This window comes from Panulirus ornatus, chromosome 5 (assembly GCF_036320965.1).
Source record: "Panulirus ornatus isolate Po-2019 chromosome 5, ASM3632096v1, whole genome shotgun sequence".
Taxonomy (NCBI): domain Eukaryota; kingdom Metazoa; phylum Arthropoda; class Malacostraca; order Decapoda; family Palinuridae; genus Panulirus; species Panulirus ornatus.
This window is the reverse complement of record NC_092228.1, coordinates 23,298,381-23,323,336: the sequence shown is the minus strand read 5'-3', so window position 1 is coordinate 23,323,336 and position 24,956 is coordinate 23,298,381. Positions and strand designations below refer to the sequence as shown.

Genomic DNA, 24,956 nt, shown 5'->3' with positions numbered 1-24,956 from the left:
AAAAAATATATATATATATATATATATATATATATATATATATATATATATATATATATATATATATATATATATCTTTATTCTTTTAAACTATTTGCCATTTCCCGCGTTAGCGAGGTAGCGTTAAGAACAGAGGACTGGGCCTTTTTTGGAATATCCTCACCTGGCTCCCTCTGTTCCTTCTTTTGGAAACTTAGAAAAAAAAAACGAGAGGGGAGGATTTCCAGCCCCCCGCTCCCTGCCCTTTTAGTCACCTTCTACGATACACAGGGAATACGTGGGAAGTATTCTTAATCCCCTATCCCCAGGGATATATATATATATATATATATATATATATATATATATATATATATATATATATATATATATATATATATATATATATATATATATATATATATATATATATATATATAAAATATATATATATATATATATATATATATATATATATATATATATATATATATATATATATATATATATATATATATATATATATATATATATATATTTTTTTTTTTTTTTTTCAAACTATTCGCCATTTCCCGTGTTAGCGAGGTAGCGTTAAGAACAGAGGACTGGACCTTTGAGGGAATATCTTCACCTGGCCCCCTTCTCTGTTCCTTCTTTTGGAAAATTAAAAAAAAAAAAATGAGAGGGGAGGATTTCCAGCCACCCGCTCCCTCCCCTTTTAGTCGCCTTCTACGACACGCAGGGAATACATGGGAAGTATTCTTTCTCCCCTATCCCCAGGGATAATATATATATATATATATATATATATACATATATATATATATATATATATATATATATATATATATATATATATATGGTAGAGTGTGTGAAAGAAGAAAGTTAAGAGTAAATGTGAATAAGAGCAACGTTATTAGGTACAGTAGTGTTGACGGTCAAGTCAATTGGGAGGTCAAGTTTGAATGGAGAAAAACTGGAGGAAGTAGTGTTTTAGATATTTGGGAGTGGATCTGGCAGCGGATGGAACCATGGAAGCGGAAGTGAATCATAGGGTGGGGGAGGGGGCGAAAATCCTGGGAGCCTTGAAGAATGTGTGGAAGTCGAGAACATTATCTCGGAAAGCAAAAATGGGTATGTTTGAAGGAATAGTGGTTCCAAAAATGTTGTATGGCTGCGAGGCGTAGGCTATGGATAGAGTTGTGCGCAGGAGGGTGGATGTGCTGGAAATGAGATTTAAGGACAATATGTGTTGTGAGGTGGTTTGATGGAGTAAGTAATGTAAAGGTAAGAGAGATGTGTGGAAATAAAAAGAGCGTGGTTGAGAGAGCAGAAGAGGGTGTTTTGAAATGGTTTGGGCACATGGAGAGAATGAGTGAGGAAAGATTGACCAAGAGCATATATGTGTCGGAGGTGGAGGGAACGAGAAGTGGAAGACCAAATTGGAGGTGGAAAGATGGAGTGAAAAAGATTTTGAGTGATCGGGGCCTGAACATGCAGGAGGGTGAAATGCGGGCAAGGAATAGAGTAAATTGGATCGATGTGGTATACCGGGGTTGACGTGCTGTGAATGGATTGAATCAAGGCATGTGAAGCGTCTGGGGTAAACCCTGGAAAGTTGTGTGGGGCCTGGATGTGGAAAGGGAGCTGTGGTTTCGGTGCATTATTCCATGACAGCTAGAGACTGAGTGTGAACGAATGTGGCCTTTGTTGTCTTTTCCTAGCGCTACCTCGCACACATGAGGGGGAGGGAGATGTTAATCCATGTGTGACGATGTGGCGATGGGAATGAATAAAGGCAGACTGTGTGAATTGTGTGCATGTGTATATATGTATGTGTCTGTGTGTATATATATGTGTACATTGAGATGTATGGGTATGTATATTTGCGTGTGTGGCCGTGTATGTATATACATGTGTATGGGGGTGGGTTGGGCCATTTCTCTCGTCCGTTTCCTTGCGCTCCCTCGCAAACGCGGGAGACAGCGACAAAGCAAAAAAAAAAGTATATATATATATATATATATATATATATATATATATATATATATGTTTACCAAATGGCGTCCTAGCTTCGTCTCTTCGATGTATATCAACTGACCGTTATATTTCTCTCTTGTGTCTCCCCTGATGATGTGATTATTACACGAAAGTGCTCTTGAGAGCTTCTCGTGTTTCGTTTTCCCCGTGGACTCATAGGAATTTGTATATATATACATATATATATATTTTTTTTTTTCTTTATACTTTGTCACTGTCTCCCGCGTTTGCGAGGTAGCGCAAGGAAACAGGCGAAAGAAATGGCCCAACCCCCGCCCCCCCCCCATACACATGTATATACATACGTCCACACACGCAAATATACATACCTACACAGCTTTCCATGGTTTACCCCAGACGCTTCACATGCCCTGATTCAATCCACTGACAGCACGTCAACCTCGGTATACCACATCGCTCCAATTCACTCTATTCCTTGCCCTCCTTTCACCCTCCTGCATGTTCAGGCCCCGATCACACAAAATCTTTTTCACTCCATATTTCCACCTCCAATTTGGTCTCCCTCTTCTCCTCGTTCCCTCCACCTCCAACACATATATCCTCTTGGTCAATCTTTCCTCACTCATTCTCTCCATGTGCCCAAACCACTTCAAAACACCCTCTTCTGCTCTCTCAACCACGCTCTTTTTATTTCCACACATCTCTCTTACCCTTACGTTACTCACTCGATCAAACCACCTCACACCACACATTGTCCTCAAACATCTCATTTCCAGCACATCCATCCTCCTGCGCACAACTCTATCCATAGCCCACGCCTCGCAACCATACAACATTGTTGGAACCACTATTCCTTCAAACATACCCATTTTTGCTTTCCGAGATAATGTTCTCGACTTCCACACATTTTTCAAGGCCCCCAGAATTTTCGCCCCCTCCCCCACCCTATGATCCACTTCCGCTTCCATGGTTCCATCCGCTGCCAGATCCACTCCCAGATATCTAAAACACTTCACTTCCTCCAGTTTTTCTCCATTCAAACTCACCTCCCAATTGACTTGACCCTCAACCCTACTGTACCTAATAACCTTGCTCTTATTCACATTTACTCTTAACTTTCTTCTTCCACACACTTTACCAAACTCAGTCACCAGCTTCTGCAGTTTCTCACATGAATCAGCCACCAGCGCTGTATCATCAGCGAACAACAACTGACTCACTTCCCAAGCTCTCTCATCCCCAACAAACTTCATACTTGCCCCTCTTTCCAAAACTCTTGCATTCACCTCCCTAACAACCCCATCCATAAACAAATTAAACAACCATGGAGACATCACACACCCCTGCCGCAAACCTACATTCACTGAGAACCAATCACTTTCCTCTCTTCCTACACGTACACATGCCTTACATCCTCGATAAAAACTTTTCACTGCTTCTAACAACTTTCCTCCCACACCATATATTCTTAATACCTTCCACAGAGCATCTCTATCAACTCTATCATATGCCTTCTCCACATCCATAAATGCTACATACAAATCCATTTGCTTTTCTAAGTATTTCTCACATACATTCTTCAAAGCAAACACCTGATCCACACATCCTCTACCACTTCTGAAACCACACTGCTCTTCCCCAATGTGATGCTCTGTACATGCCTTCACCCTCTCAATCAATACCCTCCCATATAATTTACCAGGAATACTCAACAAACTTATACCTCTGTAATTTGAGCACTCACTCTTATCCCCTTTGCCTTTGTACAATGGCACTATGCACGCATTCCGCCAATCCTCAGGTACCTCACCATGAGTCATACATACATTAAATAACCTTACCAACCAGTCAACAATACAGTCACCCCCTTTTTTAATAAATTCCACTGCAATACCATCCAAACCTGCTGCCTTGCCGGCTTTCATCTTCCGCAAAGCTTTCACTACCTCTTCTCTGTTTACCAAATCATTTTCCCTAACCCTCTCACTTTGCACACCACCTCGACCAAAACACCCTATATCTGCCACTCTATCATCAAACACATTCAACAAACTTTCAAAATACTCACTCCATCTCCTTCTCACATCACCACTACTTGTTATCACCTCCCCATTTGCGCCCTTCACTGAAGTTCCCATTTGCTCCCTTGTTTTACGCACTTTATTTACCTCCTTCCAGAACATCTTTTTATTCTCCCTAAAATTTAATGATACTCTCTCACCCCAACTCTCATTTGCCCTTTTTTTCACCTCTTGCACCTTTCTCTTGACCTCCTGTCTCTTTCTTTTATACATCTCCCACTCAATTGCATTTTTTTCCCTGCAAAAATCGTCCAAATGCCTCTCTCTTCTCTTTCACTAATACTCTTACTTCATCCCACCACTCACTACCCTTTCTAATCAACCCACCTCCCACTCTTCTCATGCCACAAGCATCTTTTGCGCAATCCATCACTGATTCCCTAAATACATTACATTCCTCCCCCACTCCCCTTACTTCCATTGTTCTCACCTTTTTCCATTCTGTACTCAGTCTCTCCTGGTACTTCCTCACACAGGTCTCCTTCCCAAGCTCACTTACTCTCACCACCCTCTTCACCCCAACATTCACTCTTCTTTTCTGAAAACCCATACAAATCTTCACCTTAGCTTCCACAAGATAATGATCAGACATCCCTCCAGTTGCACCTCTCAGCATATTAACATCCAAAAGTCTCTCTTTCGCACGCCTGTCAATTAACACGTAATCCAATAACGCTCTCTGGCCATCTCTCCTACTTACATAAGTATACTTATGTATATCTCGCTTTTTAAACCAGGTATTCCCAATCATCAGTCCTTTTTCAGCACATAAATCTACAAGCTCTTCACCATTTCCATTTACAACACTGAACATCCCATGTGTACCAATTATTCCCTCAACTGCCACATTACTCACCTTTGCATTCAAATCACCCATCACTATAACCCGGTCTCGTGCATCAAAACCACTAACACACTCATTCAGCTGCTCCCAAAACACTTGCCTCTCATATATGTATATATATATATATATATATATATATATATATATATATATATATATATATATATATATATATATATATATATATATATATATATATATATATATATATATATATATATATATATATATATGTATATTCTTTCTTTCAAACCATTCACCATTTCCCGTGTTAGCAGGAATGATATATAGGAAGGTGAAATTGCAGTTCAATCGGAGTTTAGATAATTTTATTCAACATATATATTTCTCTACATGCTGCACATGCTTCAGGGAGACAATCCGTTCCTCAGGTTCAAACAATTCACTGATATGATCATTAAAGGAAAAGTCTGGGGTGGTCCTTGGTTAAGGGGGAGTTGGTCTGGGAGACTGGCCTGGGTAACGGGATGCGTTTTGAACTACATTTCTGATGTTATCATGGCTTGATAATTCTAAATGTAATTATTTGGTTACTGAAAGGATGTGCTTTAAAGTTCCTTGGTAACAAATTAAGATTCTTTTTGTTATTATTAGTTTTACTAAGAGCATTGAATCTCTCTTATTTGCTAATATTAAGAACTTCAATTGTCTCCAAGGAACTTTAGAGCAAATCCTGTCCTCAACTGCATCGTAACGATCGACTGTGTTTCAACACCTGATCACTCAGTCATACTCTCAACCTTCTAGCTACACAGTCGAAAATGAAGGGAAAATGTGTTTCCACGGTTGGGATGGTCCAAATGGGTAAACTAGCGCACGGGAAAGAGGCTTACCAGAGTTAAGTGAGGCAGGATTGAATAAGTGTATGTGACAGGATTGAAGTGGAGGTTACAATTGAAGTAGATGATAATGGATGACTATTGCAGTGGAAAATTAATCACAAAATCAAGTCTTTGCCTAAAATGGAAGTTCGAGTTTTAAGGATACGCTTTGTTTAAGGAAAGAAATGATCGATGGGATCGTTCCTGCTGCATGAAGACATTTTCGATTAAAGAAATAGATATTCTTCTGCCAGTTTACATTATACTTTCATCAGATTGTCTAGTTCGTTCACTGGCAGTGTTTCTTATTTCTCTCTCCAAACACGAATGTGATTACGAGTATCTCTATCTTCATTTGCCTTTCCATGTTTATTTGGTCGTCCATCTATCTATCCATCTATCTTCCATCATACAATAATCCACTTCTCTGTTTCTGCATATGAATGTTGGCCATTTGCTTAGGTGCTAGCGATCTATGAAGAGGTCCTTGGGTCTGCAACCACACTTAGTTCATGCCTGTACAGTTAATCTCTCAACCTACTGAAGGAAAGCATAGAAAATGATATTAGAAATTTCATAAAGAATAAATATAAAAGATGTCTACGCGAGTATTTTGCCATCTAGATGGCAACTGCCGCCTGATGACATCGGCTATTGCAGTTCTCATACGAGACCGCAAAATGATAGGATACATCAAAAATAGGCCATTATGGGATATGTTGTAGAACATATTGGCTACCAGTGTTGGAATTCAAAATACTCTGCGTAGTTTCCTTTGAGGTTCATGTCAGCATACCGAAAGGATTACACAAGATTAATGCTACCTTGTTCTTATGGTAAACTTTAGAAAAACATCAAACAATCATAAGTCATCATTCGTATCACGTCTTATGCGACCTTGATATATAGTATTTCTCGTGTATTTAGCAGAGATGTCTCTTCATTTTAGGTGAGATGTGGGGCGAGGAGCTTGAGAATGGATCTTGGTATGGATTGATGGGTCAGTTACAGAGGCACGAAGTTGACATTGGACTTGCTAACTTGTTCATATCCAGCCACAATTTACAGGTTCCAGACTTGACGTCTCCTTACAGAACTGAGGTAATACTTATCAGCAGATAAAGCTACTGTCCTACTGAGCCGTAATAAAGTCATAAGTTTCATTTAATGTACACAAATAATGAAACAAAAATTGATTATCATTTATCATATATGATGTACGTGTTCTCTTCCCTACAATGATGATACTTTGGATTTGTTATGCCTAAGGCTTTTTCAGAAGTATTTTACAAGCACTTGCAAAACGTTTGCATTGCATCTGCAACTTTGGTTGGAGTGGGAAACATATTTAGAATGATATTCCATGCATATGATCATTATTGTTTTGCATAATAAGAGCATTTGATACTTTTGATACTAAGATCCTAGAAACTATAGAAAACACACACACACACACACACACACACACACACACACACACACACATACACACACACCCAAGTCCTTCCCTCGAGGCTGTGCATACAGACATCGGAATAAAGACATGATACATTCATACGGAGTTAAGAGACGGGGCAACACGTGTTTAAAATTCTCTCAGTAGAACAAAAGCCAATAGTTTTGTTCGAGCAAAATGAATAAGACAAGTAAGAGGAAGACTCCTAGTGTGGCTGTGAGTGAAATAGAGACACCCTTTAGTCAGGTCTGGTCCACAATCAAGAAAATATCAAAAAGATGCAACCAACCCTCCATAACACAACTCATCAAGACAGATGGCACCACTGACAGCCCGGATGACATCACCAATTCACTCGCCAGGAGAACTGCAGACATAAGTAGCTCGTTCAGTTATTATCAGTGTTTCATGCACTACAAACGTCAGGCCGAACAAATAGTGACTGATTTTACCACTGAAGATGAAAATCAACCATACTATAATACAATTCATATCAGTGATTTGCTTCTTGCTCTGAAATCCTATGATAGATACAGCCCAGGACCCATCTAGATAACTTAGGAAATGAGCCAACATTATATAGTTGGGCCATTTTGACCAAGCTGTTTGAATTGCACAATAAAATTTAGACATCTTGAACCTGTTGTGCAACATTCTGATCCCTAAAGTTTATGGATACCTTGCGAATTTCAGTTTAGTTTGGACCTATTGCACTGGCAAGCTACATTGTCTTTGGGTATTGCTGTCGAAGAAGACATGTGGAAGATGCGGCACCACAGAGCCCCAACGCTAGATGAGTCTCGATAACTGATGACCAGTGTGCGGTCTTGGTTGACTGACCAACTGATGCCTGGGTCTATACGAAGGCAGACGTCCTAGCCAGGCCGATCCGATAGCGTTAATTGTCTGGGGATGGCCGCCGAGCCCATTATTGTGGACCTTAGTACGCGCTCCGGGTATGTGGCGGTCTCTTGATGTCAGTCGAGGTTACTTCTAGTTGATTAATGAGATAATTACAATTACTCGTTTTTCTCACGGAAGACTTTTGCCGTCCTTGCTACCTAAGGTACATTGCTTTTCTTTGTTCTCTTTCTTGTAATAAGTCATGGACGGTGACAAGGTAGATGCTGCAGTCGGTTGGATGTCCAGTGCTGGCGGGAAGGGAAGGGTAGCGTGAGGTCAGGACAAGGGTGTCCACAGTGGTCGTGGCTGTAGAATGCCAGGGTCTGCTGAATGGGCGAGGTGGTTACAAAATATTGTGTAGACCTGTCAGAAGACAAGATATTAGAATGAAACGTGGTTTATAACTGGTGGGGTGTAAGGGGATGGGAGAAGGCAATTTTATAAGGATAGGACTGGTATGGTATGGCTAAGGATGGTAGCTTGATGATTAACGCCGTAAACACATCTGAGATTCTCCATGGGATCACCAATTCAGTGGTGGTTCTTTTCATCACTTGTCTAACTTCTTTTGTAATGATGAGACTGAGAGAGGAGTACAGAAACACGAGTAACAAGTCATTGCTTTTATGGATTAAGTACAAGAGGGTCAGGTGAGGGTAGAGGATACAACTGGCGATGATGTTGGTAAAAGATGTTTACTGAACCTTCCTTGGGAGACTTGTGTGGTTTCCGGGTCTTGCGAAGCTCCTGCAGAAGAGAGGTGTGTCGAAGTCCTTAGTTAGTGCGCAGTCGCTGATCGTGCTTTGTGTTTTGTAGACTTAGGTGCTGTAATTCAACCTGTGTCTTAAGACTGAGGGTGGCAATGTTCCAGGTGAATCCCGCTGAAGAACTGTAGCCAGAATACCTTCGGTGTGGCAGGCGATGGAGGCCAAGGGAGAACGGACACCATAATGCCACTGCAAAATAGTGACGAGTCAGGGATCACATAGTGGACGTTTCCAAACAATGCGAGTGTCTCGGTGTCAAAAAGCCAGCATCCTGATTTACTGAGATAATTACAAGTGGTTTCGCCAAATGGGAGTACGATTTCATAATCCAACACCAAAGACTTGTAGTGCCATGGTTATCAATGATACAGAAAAAACGCAGAAGGAAGGAATAAGAAGCTGAAAACAATGAATGAGGTGAAGTTAAGAGGAGGCAAGAGGATAAAACTATAAGTGACGTGGAAACTTAGAGATAACAGGACTACTTAAAAGACGGCTGGATTGTTAGTAAATTCACTGAACAACCTTGTTAAACAGTGCAATTTTGCTTGTTGGATAAAGATGTAATGCTTTAGCCTTATCAAAGCTGGTCCTGAGATAGAAAGGTGCTGTCATATCCTTCGACCTACTTGCCTCTCCTCTTCTCCATTTCCATCAATCTATTCTTGATCCTCAAAATTTTGTTTTATCGAACAAATGAATGCCTGGAACTGCAATCCTTTAAAACAGAATTTCATTATAATATCAATATATACACATTCCTTTGTTTTGAAATTGGACGTAGTCGTCAGTCACTATTATTTGCTATGTACAGATGATGTGTTTCATGACCCGGACGGAGCCTCCGTTGCCCCAGTGGCAGTCCCTGGCCTTCCCCTTCCACCAGTGGACCTGGCTGGCTGTCCTCGTTGGCCTCATTGTCTCAGGACCACTTCTCTTCCTTATGGCCCGGGCCAGCGACCGATGGTGAGTCAGTATGTACGGTAATGATCATCATGTATTGCTGCTGTAGAATGATTGACGCCTTTTTCGTGTACACATTTACTTTATATTTAGTTTAAATTTTTCGTGTTGTTCGTAACTTTTCGAAAATTCGGTAATAGAAAATATTTCACATAATCGTGAAGCGAACAGTTTACACTATCATCCTGAATGTGGTTAACATTGAGGATGTGTTTTCTTTACATGTATTTGTCTTCATGCTCACGCAATTATCCTGCGAGCCTTTTGTACTTTACGACCTGTCATGTGTAGTTGTTCATAGCGTAAGACATTGACATCTTCGAACTGCATTTTTTTCTGTACATGCTTTTCCTGCATGTCCTTCATATATTTCTTTTTTCTACCATCACAATATTTCCATCATTCCATAAACTAAACTCTGTAAGAAGCTCCTCTTACTTGTGCTGTTAGACACATCATAAGCCATGAAGATAATGAACCAAGAAATACCATCATAAAAACAGTAAGATGTGTTACCATAAGCAAAGCACAGGAGAAAAACACAGGAATACATGTGGTGGGATATCTATGGTGAAGTCAGTAGCTATTCTCAAGTTATATGCTAGTGTGTACAGACGTCTGGCACAAGCTTGGCAGAGGCTTGACGCCTCTTGCCACTGTGGAACACCAACACCAGCCACTGTGAGGAGACACCACCTAAACCTGAGACGTGACAGGTATCCACCTGCCACTGAGACATAACCTCATCCCCTGGCGTAGCTTTATACCCTGCCAACTCTGGCTTGGCCTTTATACACTGTCGTTCATAGCGTAGCCTTTATATCCCTGCAGAGTAGCCTGTGTACCCTATCATCCCTGGCGTAGCCTGCTATCCCAAGCATAGCCTTTATACCGTGTCACCCCTGGAGTGGCCTTTATACCCTGCCACCTCTGGCTTGGCATTTATACTCTGCCATCCGTAGTGTAGCTTTCGTACCCCGTCATCCCTAACGAGTCATTTATACCCTGACACCGTTAGTGTGGCAAAATACACTGCCATCCCTAGTGTGGTCTTTATACCCTGTTACCCCTGGTGTGGCATTTATACCCTGCCATCACTAGTGTGGCATTTATACCCTGCCACCCCTGATGTGGCATTTATACCCTGCCACCCCTGGTGTGGTATTCATACCTTTCCACTCCTTGCGTGTTCTTTATACCCTTCCACCCCTGGTGTGGTCTTTACACCATTCCACCTCTGGTGTGGTCTTTATACCCTGCCTCCTCTAGTGTGGCCTTTTATACCCCGCTATCCCTAGTGTAGTAATCATACCTTGGTTTAAATCATTCACTTCTCTAGTCATTCAGATTGGTCCTTCCATCTTCCATCTTTCAGCGGTAGACGATATTGTGTCCCAGTGGCCCGTGGCGTCGTATCATATTGGCAGATGGTTTCGTGTCCCAGTAAAAGGTTGTGTAGTATTCCAGCGGCAAGTGGTGAGAAATTCCTGTGTTAGGTAATGTCAAGTCCCAGTAGACGGTTTTGCTGTGTCCCAGTGTCGTGTCTCGGTGACAGGAGAAAATATTGTAGTGTCCCAGTGGCAGGTGATGTGTTGTGGTGGCAGTGTGTGATGTGTCCTCATGGCAGTTAGTGTCGTGTCCCCAAGGAAGTTGATGTTCTGTCCCATTGGTCGGTTCTATCATATCCTAATGGCAGGTGGTATTGTGTCACAGTATTACGTAGTGTTGTGTCCTAGTGGCAGGTGTTATGGTGTCCCAGTGGTAAGTGGTTTCGTACCCCAGCATCAGAGGAAATATATATATACATATCATTCTAACGTTTATCCTTAAAACTTCGTTTTCTTTTAATTATAAAATTTCTCTTTCAAAGAATATGGTCCTTGCTGTAATAATTCTAGGGATAACAATAATAAATAGACCAACTATTTAATGATGTTAAATACGTATATTTTTCTGTCAGTTTCATCAGTTTTAGAAATAATACCAATGCTTACCCTAGGGTGGGTCACCTAGGTGTGTATACAATATTTCACGTTTCTAACTTTAGTCTTCACGGAGCTTTGAACCTCTAACACACACACACACACACACACACACACACACACACACACACACACACACACACACACACACAGCTTTTTTCTTATTTACTATCACTCATCAGCCTCCGAGAAATACATAAACATGTAGCAATCAGGACGGAGGAGAAGTAAGAAATGAAAATAGACAAATATTGACCTTCGTTGAGCAGTGGGTAGTGTCACTTGACCGTAAGGCACACACGGTTGACCTGGGATCAAAACCGCAGAGAATCGAATCATGGTCTCGGCCGCCGAACCACACTCCACCCAGCTGATGATCCTACCCTAGGACCTGGTGTGTATCCCTGGGGATAGGGGAGAAAGAATACTTCCCACGGGAGCGGGGGGCCAGAAATCCTCCCCTCCTTGTATTTCAACTTTCTAAAATGGGAAACAGAAGAAGGAGTCACGCGGGGAGTGCGCATCCTCCTCGTAGGCTCAGATTGGGGTGTCTAAATGTGTGTGGATGTAACCAAGATGTGAAAAAAGGAGAGATAGGTAGTACGTTTCAGAAAAGGAACCTGGATGTTTTGGCTCTGAGTGAAACGAAGCTCAAGGGTAAAGGGGAAGAGTGGTTTGGGAATGTCTTGGGGGTAAAGTCAGGGGTTAGTGAGAGGACAAGAGCAAAGGAAGGAGTAGCAGTACTCCTGAAACAGGAGTTGTGGGAGTATGTGATAGAATGTAAGAAAGTAAATTCTAGATTGATATAGGTAAAACTGAAAGTTGAAGGAGAGAGATAGGTGATTATTAGTGCATATGAACCTGGGCATGAGAAGAAAGATCATAAGAAGCAAGTGTTTTGGGAGCAGCTGATTGAGTGTGTTAGGGGTTTTGATGCACGAGACCGGGTTATAGTAATAGGTGATTTTAATGAAAAGGTTGGTAATGTGGCAGTTGAGGGAATAATTGGTATGCATGAGGTGTTCAGTGTTGTAAATGGAAATTGTGAAGAGCTTGTAGATTTATGTGCTGAAAAAGGACTGGTGATTGGGATTACCTAGTTTAAAAAGCGAGATATACATAAGTATACGTATGTAAGTAGGGAGAGATGGCCAGAGAGCGTTATTGGATTACGCGTTAATTGACAGGCGCGCGAAAGAGAGACTTTTGGATGTTAATGTGCTGAGAGGTGTAACTGGAGGGATGTCTGATCATTATCTTGTGTAGGCGAAGGTGAAGATTTGTATGGGTTTTCAGAAAAGAAGAGTGAATGTTGGGGTGAAGAGGGTGGTGAGAGTAAGCGAGCTTGGGAAGGACACTTGTGTGAGGAAGTACCAGGAGAGACTGAGTATAGAATGGAAAAAGGTAAGAACAAAGGAGGTAAGGGTAGTGGGTGAGGAATGGGATGTATTTAGGGAAGCAGTGATGGCTTCCGCAAAAGATGCTTGTGGCATGAGAAGCGTGGGAGGTGGGTTGATTAGAAAGGGTAGTGAGTGGTGGGATGAAGAAGTAAGATTATTAGTGAAAGAGAAGAGAGAGGCATTTGGACGATTTTTGCAGAGAAAAAATGCAGATGAGTGGGAGATGTATAAAAGAAAGAGGCAGGAGGTCACGAGAAAGGTGCAGTGCAAGAGATAAAAAAGAGGGCAAATGAGAGTTGGGGTGAGAGAGTATCATTAAATTTTAGGGAGAATAAAAAGATGTTCTGGAGGGAGATAAATAAAGTGCGTAAGACAAGGGAGCAAATGGGAACTTCCGTGAAGGGGGCTAATGGGGAGGTGATAACAAGTAGCGGTGATGTGATAAGGAGATGGAGTTAGTATTTTGAAGGTTTGTTGAATGTGTTTGATGATAGAGTGGCAGATATAGGGTGTTTTGGTCGAGGTGGCGTGCAAAGTGAAAGGGTTAGAGAAAATTATTTGCTAAACAGAGAAGAGGTAGTAAAAGCTTTGCGGAAGATGAAAGCCGGCAAGGCAGCAGGTTTGGATGGTATTGCAGTGGCATTTATTGAAAAAAGGGGGTGACTGTATTGTTGACTGGTTGGTAAGGTTATTTAATACATGTATGATTCATGGTGAGGTGCCTGAGGATTGGCAGAATGCTTGCATAGTGCTATTGTACAAAGGCAAAGGGGATAAGGGTGAGTGCTCAAATTACAGAGGAATAAGTTTGTTGAGTATTCCTGGTAAATTATATGGGAGGGTATTGATTGAGATTGTGAAGGCATGTGCAGAGCATCAGATTGGGGAAGAGCAGTGTGGTTTCAGAATTGGTAGAGGATGTGTGGATCAGGTGTTTGCTTTGAAGAATGTATGTGAGAAATACTTAGAAAAGCAAATGGATTTGTATGTAGCATTTATGGATCTGGAGAAGGCATATGATGGAGTTGATAGAGATGCTCTGTGGAATGTAGGCAAGATGTTAGAAGCAGTGAAAAGTTTTTATCGAGGATGTAAAGCATGTGTACGTGTAGGAAGAGAGGAAAGTGATTGGTTCTCAGTGAATGTAGGTTTGCGGCAGGGGTGTGTGATGTCTCCATGGTTGTTTAATTTGTTTATGGATGGGGTTGTTAGGGAGGTGAATGCAAGAGTTTTGGAAAGAGGGGCAAGTATGCAGTCTGTTGTGGATGAGAGAGCTTTGGAAGTGAGTCAGTTGTTGTTCGGTGATGATACAGCGCTGGTGGCTGATTCATGTGAGAAACTGCAGAAGCTGGTGACTGGTAAAGTGTGTGAAAGAAGAAAGTTAAGAGTAAATGTGAATAAGAGCAAGGTTATTAGGTACAGTAGGATTGAGGGTCAAGTCAATTGGGAGGTAAGTTTGAATGGAGAAAAACTGGAGGAAGTGAAGTGTTTCAGATATCTGGGAGTGGATTTGGCAGCGGATGGAACCATGGAAGCGGAAATGAATCATAGGGTGGGGGAGGGGGCGATAATTCTGGAAGCCTTGAAGAATGTTTGGAAGTCGAGAACATTATCTCGGAAAGCAAAAATGGGTATGTTTGAAGAAATAGTGGTTCCAACAATGTTGTATGGTTGCGAGGCATGGGCTATGGACTGAGTTGTGCGCAGGAGGGTGGATGTGCTGGAAATGAGATTTTTGAGGACAATATGTGGTGTGAGATAGTTTGATCGAGTAAGTAGTAATAGGGTAAGAGAGATGTGTGTTAATAAAAAGATTGTGGTTGAGAGAGCAGAAGAGGGTGTTTTGAAATGGTTTGGTCACATGGAGAGAATGAGTGAGGAAAGATTGACCAAGAGGATATGTGTGTCAGAGGTGGAGGGAACGAGGAGAAGTGGGAGACCAAATTGGAGGTGGAAAGATGGAGTGAAAAAGATTTTGAGTGATCAGGGCCTGAACATGGAGGAGGGTGAAAGACGTGCAAGGAATAGAGTGAATTGGAAGGATGTGGTATACCTGGGTCGACGTGCTGTCAAAGGATTGAACCAGGGCATGTGAAGCGTCTGGGGTAAACCATGGAAAGTTCTCTGTGGCCTGGATGTGGAAAGGGAGCTGTGGTTTCGGTACATTATTACATGACAAGTAGAGACTGAGTGTGAACGAATGGGGCCTTTGTTGTCTTTTCCTGGCGCTACCTCACACGCATAAGGGGGGAGGGGGTTGTTATTCCGTGTGTGGCGAGTTGGCGATGTGAATGAATAAGGGCAGATAGTATGAATTATGTTCATGTGTATATATGTATATATGTAAATGTATATGTGTGTATATGTATATGTCTGTGTCTGTATACGGTGAGATGTATAGTTATGTATATTTGCGTGTGTGGACGTGTATGTATATACATGTGCATGTGAGTGGGTTGGGCCATTCTTTCGTCTGTTTCCTTGCGCTACCTCGCTAACGCGGGAGACAGCGACAAAGCAAATAATATATATATATATATATATATATATATATATATATATATATATATATATATATATATATATATATATATATATATATATATATAGTATCAGTATGTAACCAGATCTTTTATGTCATTTTAGCTGACTCTTACTGAATGTTTCCAAAGTCCTGAAGGGGGAAATGCGTTAAGTTCTCGCCAGATGTGGGTGCTTGCTATGTTAGAGTTTCCATCTGTGTTTCATTTTTTTTACGTTTTCTTACCATTTCTAGTCAAGATCAGTATGTTCCGTACCCTCATAATGTTGCTCAGTGGGTTAATATAAGTGTACCGGCAGGACAAACACACACACACACACACACACACACACACACAAGAAACAGACACCGAGATATACACACAGACGTTATTGCAAGTGCAACACTTGCCTCATCTTCTTACACCTCCTGATAGAATTCTATCTCTCTCTCTCTCTCTCTCTCTCTCTCTCTCTCTCTCTCTCTCTCTCTCTCTCTCTCTCTCTCTCTCTCTCTCTCTCTCTCTCTCTCTCTCTCTCTCTCTCTCTCTCTCTCTCTCTCTCTCTCTCTCTCTCTCTCTCTCTCTTCTATATGCAAATAAAAAATATCTCAAAAACTTATCTGAACTATTATCATTTCAACTGCAAACCGTTTTTAGAATGACACAGGAAAACTGTAATGAAGTGAAACGTCTTTAGTTAATGATTGCGAGAGAGACGGTAAGTAGAAGTTTTTCATCGGTATTTCACAACCAGTTCATCTCCAACAGTGGTGGTGAGCTGAGAAGCCTGCAGTCCCTGAGCTACAGCTGGTACTACGCCTTCGGTGTGCACTTCTGTGAGGCTCACGATTCCCTTCCCCGCAGTGCCAGCACTCAGATCTTCGTCCTGTTTCTTTGGCTGTACACCATGATACTGACCATGGTCTACTCCAACAGCCTGAAGGCTTTCTTGTTAGTCAAGAAACAACCAACCATGATGGAGACCATCCAGGACCTGTATGAGTCAGGCCTCGAAGTGGCGGGACTAACAGAGCTATATAAATATGAATTTGCCTCGTCAAGTAGTCCCTATCTGCAGGTTAGTGAACTACATAGAGGAAAACAGTGACAATATTATGGCGCATGGCGATCTGCCATTACAAAGAGGAGGCGTTTTACATATCCCGGGATCGACACACTTTCGTTAATTGTACCTTATTATGTCACATATTGTCATTATGCGACCATTCTAAATACTTGGTTGTAGAATTTTTTTGAATCCTTCACCTTTTGCACTAGCTGTGATAATGGTATCCTCTTATATTATAAACTGGAAACAGATCCACTCTCACCTAACAAACACAGAGACAAAACAAAAGCATGCGGAATTAATCAAACTATCACTGAGCAGCTTTCCTCCCAGCCCAGTTATAATGCAATCCCACCAGACCTACTTCTGTCTGAAACTGCACTCCCCAGTCATGCTCATGTCACTCAATCCCGTCTATGTTCTAAAAGCCACCTATTACTCCAACGTTACAAGCACCGTTTCAACATATCTCAAGACCCATCATGCCCAAAATGTACATTCCATATTAATGGCACAGAATATCTTTTCATCAATTACCCTCTGGTCACCCCACAAAGACATATACAACCACGATGATTTTTGGCTTATGGATTGATCTCTTTTTCTTTCATACTTGTTCTCCGTTTCTTGGGTAAGCAAAGTAGTGCCAGGAACAAAGAAAAGGCCTCATTTGCGTACATCCATTTTCGAACTGTCATGTGTAATGCATTCAATCCACAGTCCACTATCCGCAAACACGCCCCACACACCTTTCCTTGGTTTCCCCCGGCTGCTTCATATGCCCTAGTTTACTCTGTAGACAACATGCTATCTGAATATCACATCGTTTCAGTTCATTTTATCCTATGTACGCCTTTCACCTTCTTGCGCGTTCAGGCCCCGAGCGCCCCAAATCTTCATTACTCTATCCATATATCTCCACTTTGGTCATTTTTCTGCTTCTACCTTCCACATCTGAAATATTTGTTCTCTTTGTCAACCTTTCCTCTCTCATTTTCTAAATTCGTCGAAATAGTTATACCATACCCCTTTCAGCTCTCTCAACCACACTCTTTCTATTACCACACCTTTCTCTAATATTATTATTACTTAATCGATCAACCCACCTCACACCACATATTGTCCTCAAACATCTCATTTCCATCTCTTTCACCCTCTTCTGTGTATTGTCAGCCATTGCCCATGTCTCACATCGACACAATGCCGTCGGGACTACTATGCCATCAAACATTCCCGTTTTACTCCTCCCAGATGGTAATTTTTTCCATATGTTCCTGAATGTATCTGGAAGGTTTATTCCCTCACATACCCGATGACTCACGTCACTTTCTATGGTTCTTTTCGATGTCAAGTCCAGTCCCAGTTACATAAGACGAATTACTTTCTGTAAGTTTTCTCCATCCAAACGTACATCCCTGTTATCCCTGGTAGAAAGAATGCTTTAAACATATTTCCTGGGTGCCGTAGATGTGGGGTATGGTGGGGAGGATTCATAGGAATATCTTGATCACTCGCAAAACTGTGATATATAAATATATATATATATATATATATATATATATATATATATATATATATATATATATATATATATATATATATATATATATATATATATATATATATATATATATATATTTATTCATTTTTTTTTATACTTTGTCGCTGTCTCCCGCGTTTGCGAGGTAGCGCAAGGAAACAGACGAAAGAAATGGCCCAACCCCCCCCCATACACATGAATATACATACGTCCACACACGCAAATATACACACCTACACAGCTTTCCATGGTTTACCCCAGACGCTTCACATGCCTTGATTCAATCCACTGACAGCACGTCAACCCCGGTATACCACATCGCTCCAGTTCACTCTATTCCTTGCCCTCCTTCACCCTCCTGCATGTTCAGGCCCCGATCACACAAAATCTTTTTCACTCCATCTTTCCACCTCCAATTTGGCCTCCCTCTTTTCCTCGTTCCCTCCACCTCCGACACATATATCCTCTTGGTCAATCAATCCTCACTCATTCTCTCCATGTGCCCAAACCACTTCAAAACACCCTCTTCTGCTCTCTCAACCACGCTCTTTTTATTTCCACACATCTCTCTTACCCTTACGTTACTCACTCGATCAAACCACCTCACACCACACATTGTCCTCAAACATCTCATTTCCAGCACATCCATCCTCCTGCGCACAACTCTATCCATAGCCCACGCCTCGCAACCATACAACATTGTTGGAACCACTATTCCTTCAAACACCCATTTTTGCTTTCCGAGATAATGTTCTCGACTTCCACACATTCTTCAAGGCTCCCAGAATTTTCGCCCCCTCCCCCACCCTATGATCCACTTCCGCTTCCATGGTTCCATCCGCTGCCAGATCCACTCCCAGATATCTAAAACACTTCACTTCCTCCAGTTTTTCTCCATTCAAACTCACCTCCCAATTGACTTGACCCTCAACCCTACTGTACCTAATAACCTTGCTCTTATTCACATTTACTCTTAACTTTCTTCTTCCACACACTTTACCAAACTCAGTCACCAGCTTCTGCAGTTTCTCACATGAATCAGCCACCAGCGCTGTATCATCAGCGAACAACAACTGACTCACTTCCCAAGCTCTCTCATCCCCAACAGACTTCATACTTGCCCCTGTTTCCAAAACTCTTGCATTTACCTCCCTAACAACCCCATCCATAAACAAATTAAACAACCATGGAGACATCACACACACACACACACACACACACACACACACAAATATATATATTCCTATGAGTCCACGGGGACAATCACATGTTTACCAAATGGCGTCCTAGCTTCGTCTCTTCGATGTACATCAACTGACCGTTATATTTCTCTCTTGTGTCTCCCCTGATGATGTGATTATTACACGAAAGTGCACTTGGGAACTTTTCGTGTTTCATTTTCCCCGTGGACTCATAGGAATATCTTGATCACACGCAAAATTGTGATCCTTTCCAATATATATATATATATATATATATATATATATATATATATATATATATATATATATATATATATATATATATATATATATATATATATATATATATATATATATATATATATACATATATATATATATATATATATATATATATATATATATATATATATATATATATATATATATATATATATATATATATATATATATATATATATATATATATATATATATATATATATATATATATATATATATATATATATATATATATATATATATATATATATATATATATATATATATATATATATATATATATATATATATATATATATATATATATATATATATATATATGTGCATTTTTCCCTGTGTTTAGTGTTGTGTATGACGAAAACGGAATCAACAAGCCAGATGACCGAATCTGGCTCAGTGTGGGTAGTACCTGGTTTCCTATCTCTTCAGGGCTTAGCAAGAGTCTTCAAATATTACGACAACCAGGAGGAAGTCTTCCCACCAGTCCTGCAGGGCAAAGCAGTGTACCTTCTGGGCTGCCTCACTTCGGACTATCTTATCAACAGCAAGTTCAGCAGGCGAGGCGTCTCTCGTGTCAGGGTGATAAAGGTCAGCTTTGCATTGTAAGAAACTAATATTTCTTATCAAAATTTTGTGGAAATTCAGTATTACAATATTTTCACAGCAAATACTAAGGCTGAGTTTGATTTTTTGGAATATGAAAAATAAAGTTCAGGTACTGATCTGAGCCTTTGGATTTTGTTCAGAGATAACATTTCACTCAGGATTGACATAATGCAAAAGGACACGAAGGTTATGAGGCGTTTTCAAATTACAGTCCATAAATCAGATTAAACTGTGATATATAAAAACTGTATCATCAGGTAGCCCGAACCATATGAATATATAAGCTCAATGTAAGCATCTTTTTTGGAGAGTACGGGTTTAGAATCCTAACACTTTACATACAGGATACTTTAACGTTTGAATCACTACTGAACACTGTGCGTGTGTGTGTATTTGTGTGTGTGTGTGTGTGTGTGTGTGTGTGTGTGTGTGTGTGTGTGTGTGTGTGTGTGTGTGTGTGTGTGTGTGTGTGTGTGTGTGTGTGTGTGTGTGTGTGTGTGTGTGTGTGTGTGTGTGAGGATACACACAAGACAGTTATAATCACACACGTTCCTCAGGACGTGGAGGACCATTCTGAATGCGGTATCAGACTGGTGACTCGAAAAGACGACGTCCATTATATATTTTCAAGTCTGCTGGCTCTGTATCTTAAGCCATCGATAATGCACGAGCTGTGTTTCTTTTATACGCCAGCCACAAGGAATAGGAATTGGGAGAGAAAAAAAGAAGACTTCAAATATGAGTGCCTTATAGTGTACTGGTTTTGAACGAAGCACCGAAGATTTGTTGGTTCTGACAACCATTTAAGTTTGCATTTCATGTCGTCTCAGCAGCATGGTAAATACTTTGGGATTATTATGTCCGTTGTTGTCTTCGTCAGACATCGTCAGGAGAAATATTTGAACCTCCAACCTATCAGTTCAAAACTCAAGCAAAGATTCATAAGCTTATAAAAGGTGCCTTGGTCGGGATGGTGTGCGAAGTAAGAGGGTCAGGGAAAATGGTTTGGTGAACAGAAAAGAGGTAGTGAAAGCTTTACGGAAAATGAAAGCCGGCATGGCGGCGAGTTTGGATAGTATTTCGGTGGAAATCATAAAAAAAAGGGGGTGACTGTGCTGTTGATTGGTTAGAATGGATATTCAATGTATGTATGGATCGTGGTGAAGTGCCTGAGGATTGGGGGAATAGATACATAGTGCCATTGTACAAAAGCAAAGGGGATAAAGGTGAGTGTTCAAATTGCAGAGGCATACGTTTATTAAGTATTCCTGGGAAATTGTATGGGAAGGTATTGATTGAAAGGGTAAAGAGCAGTGTGGTTTCAGAAGTGGTAGAGGATGTGTGGATCAGGTGTTTGCTTTCAAGAATGTATGTGAAAAATACTTAGAAAAAATATGGTTTGTATGTAGCGTTTATGGATCTGAAGAAGGCATATGATAGGGTAGAAAGAGATGCTTTGTGGAAGGTTTTAAGAGTATATGGTGTAGGAGGTAGGTTGCTAGAAGAAGGGAAAAGTTTTTATCGAGGACGTGAGGCATATGTATTGATTGAGAGGGTAAAGAGCAGTGTGGTTTCAGAAGTGGTAGAGGATGTGTGGATCAGGTGTTTGCTTTCAAGAATGTATGTGAAAAATACTTAGAAAAACAGATGTGTTTGTATGTAGCGTTTATGGATCTAAGAAGGCATATGATAGGGTAGAAAGAGATGCTTTGTGGAAGGTTTTAAGAGTATATGGTGCAGGAGGTAAGTTGCTACAAGGAGGGAAAAGTTTTTATCGAGGACGTAAGGCATATGTATGGGTAAGAAGAGAGGAGAGTGATTGGTTCACAGCGAATGTCCATTTGCAGCAGGGATGAGTGATGTCTCCAAGATTGTAAAATTTGTTTATGGTTGGGGTTCTTAGGGAGGTGAATGCAAGAGTTTTGGAAAGAGGGACAAGTATGCGGTCTGTTATAGATTGAAGGGCTTGGGAATTGATTCAGCTGTTGTTCGCTGATAATATAGCGCTGGTGGCTGAATCGGGTGAAAAACTGCAGAAGTTGGTGACTGGAAGCAGAAGTGAGTCACAGGGTAGGGGAGGAAGCGCAGGTTCAGGGCGCGTTGAAGAATGTATGGAAGGCGAGAACATTATCTCGGAGAACAAAAAAGAGGTATGTTTGAAGGAGTAGTCGCTCGAAAAAATGTTATATTGTTGCGAAGTATGGGCTTTGGATAGTGTTCTACGGAGGAGGGTGGATTTAATGGAAATTAAATGTTTGACGACAGTATGTGGTGTAAGGTGGTTTGACTGAGTAAGAAATGAAAGGGTAAGAGAGATGTGTGACAATGAAAAGAGTGTGATTGAGAGAGAGAGAGAGAGAGAGAGAGAGAGAGAGAGAGAGAGAGAGAGAGAGAGAGAGAGAGAGAGAGAGAGGTATGCTATTTCGTGTGTTGCGGAATGGTAACGAGAATTGATGAAGGAAGCAAGTATGGATATATACATGCCTATACATGTAAATGTTTGGGTATGTATAGGTTTATATATATATATATATATATATATATATATATATATATATATATATATATATATATATATATATATATATATATATATATATATATATTTTATACTATTCGCCATTTCCCGCGATAGCGAGGTAGCGTTAAGAGCAGAGGACTGGGCCTTTGAGGGAATATCCTCACCTGGCCCCCTTCTCTGTTCCTTCTTTTGGAAAATCAAAAAAAAAAAAAAAAAAACGAGAGGGGAGGATTTCCAGCCCCAGCTCCCTTCCCTTTTAGTCGCCTTCTACAACACGCAGGGAATACGTGGGAAGTATTCTTTCTCCCCTATCCCCATGGATAATATATATATATATATATATATATATATATATATATATATATATATATATATATATATATATATATATATATATATATATATATGTGTATATATATACATGTATATATATATGCGTCTATGTGTGTGTATATATATGCATACGTTGAGAAGCATAGGTATGTATATTTGCGTGTGTGGACGTGTATATATATACATGTGTATGTGGGTGGGTTGGGCCATTCTTTCGTCTATTTCCTTGCGCTACCTCGCTAACGCGGGAGACACCGAAAAAGCAAAATTAAGAAAAATATAATAATATATATATAATATATATATATATATATATATATATATATATATATATATATATATATATATATATATATATATATATATATATATATATATATATATATATATATATATGTGTATATATATCTTTCTTTCATACTATTCGCCATTTCCCGCGATAGCGAGGTAGCGTCAAGAACAGAGGACTGGGCCCCTGAGGGAACACCCCCACCTGACCCACCCCTCTGTTACTTCTTTTGGAAAAAAAAAAAAGAAAAACGAGAGGGGAGGATTTCCAGCCCCCCGCTCCCTTCCCTTTTAGTCGCCTTCTACGACACGCAGGGAATACGTGGGAAGTACTCTTTCTCCCCTATCCCCAGGGATAATATATATATATATATATATATATATATATATATATATATATATATATATATATATATATATATATGTATATATATATATATATATATATATATATATATATATATATATATATATATATATATATATATATATATATATATATATATATATATATATATATATACATATATATATATATATATATATATATATATATATATATATATATATATATATATATATATATATACATATATATACATATATATAAGTATATATATAAGTATATATAAGTTTGTTGAGTATTCCTGGTATATTATATGGGAGGGTATTGATTGAGAGGGTGAAGGCATGTACAGAGCATCAGATTGGGGAAGAGCAGTGTGGTTTCAGAAGTGGTAGAGGTTGTGTGGATCAGGTGTTTGCTTTGAAGAATGTATGTGAGAAATACTTAGAAAAGCAAATGGATTTGTATGTAGCATTCATGGATCTGGAGAAGGCATATGATAGAGTTGATAGAGATGCTCTGTGGAAGGTATTAAGAATATATGGTGTGGGAGGCAAGTTGTTAGAAGCAGTGAAAAGTTTTTATCGAGGATGTAAGGCATGTGTACGTGTAGGAAGAGAGGAAAGTGATTGGTTCTCAGTGAATGTAGGTTTGCGGCAGGGGTGTGTGATGTCTCCATGGTTGTTTAATTTGTTTATGGATGGGGTTGTTAGGGAGGTAAATGCAAGAGTTTTGGAAAGAGGGGCAAGTATGAAGTCTGTTGGGGATGAGAGATCTTGGGAAGTGAGTCAGTTGTTGTTCGCTGATGATACAGCGCTGGTGGCGGATTCATGTGAGAAACTGCAGAAGCTGGTGACTGAGTTTGGTAAAGTGTGTGGAAGAAGAAAGTTAAGAGTAAATGTGAATAAGAGCAAGGTTATTAGGTACAGTAGGGTTGAGGGTCAAGTCAATTGGGAGGTGAGTTTGAATGGTGAAAAACTGGAGGAAGTGAAGTGTTTTAGATATCTGGGAGTGGATCTGGCAGCGGAT

General features: G+C 40.1%; 1 protein-coding gene across 1 annotated transcript in view; it reads left to right on the top strand.

The window, feature by feature from the left end:
* The window catches only part of LOC139748785 (glutamate receptor U1-like), an 83,614-nt gene that overhangs the window by 12,323 nt on the left and 46,335 nt on the right, over positions 1–24,956 (top strand). Inside the window, exons 3-5 of the mRNA XM_071662220.1 lie at positions 6,697–6,848; positions 9,688–9,839; positions 16,509–16,818. Of these exons, the coding sequence (XP_071518321.1) occupies positions 6,697–6,848; positions 9,688–9,839; positions 16,509–16,818 (614 nt within the window). The remainder of the gene's footprint in view (positions 1–6,696; positions 6,849–9,687; positions 9,840–16,508; positions 16,819–24,956) is intronic.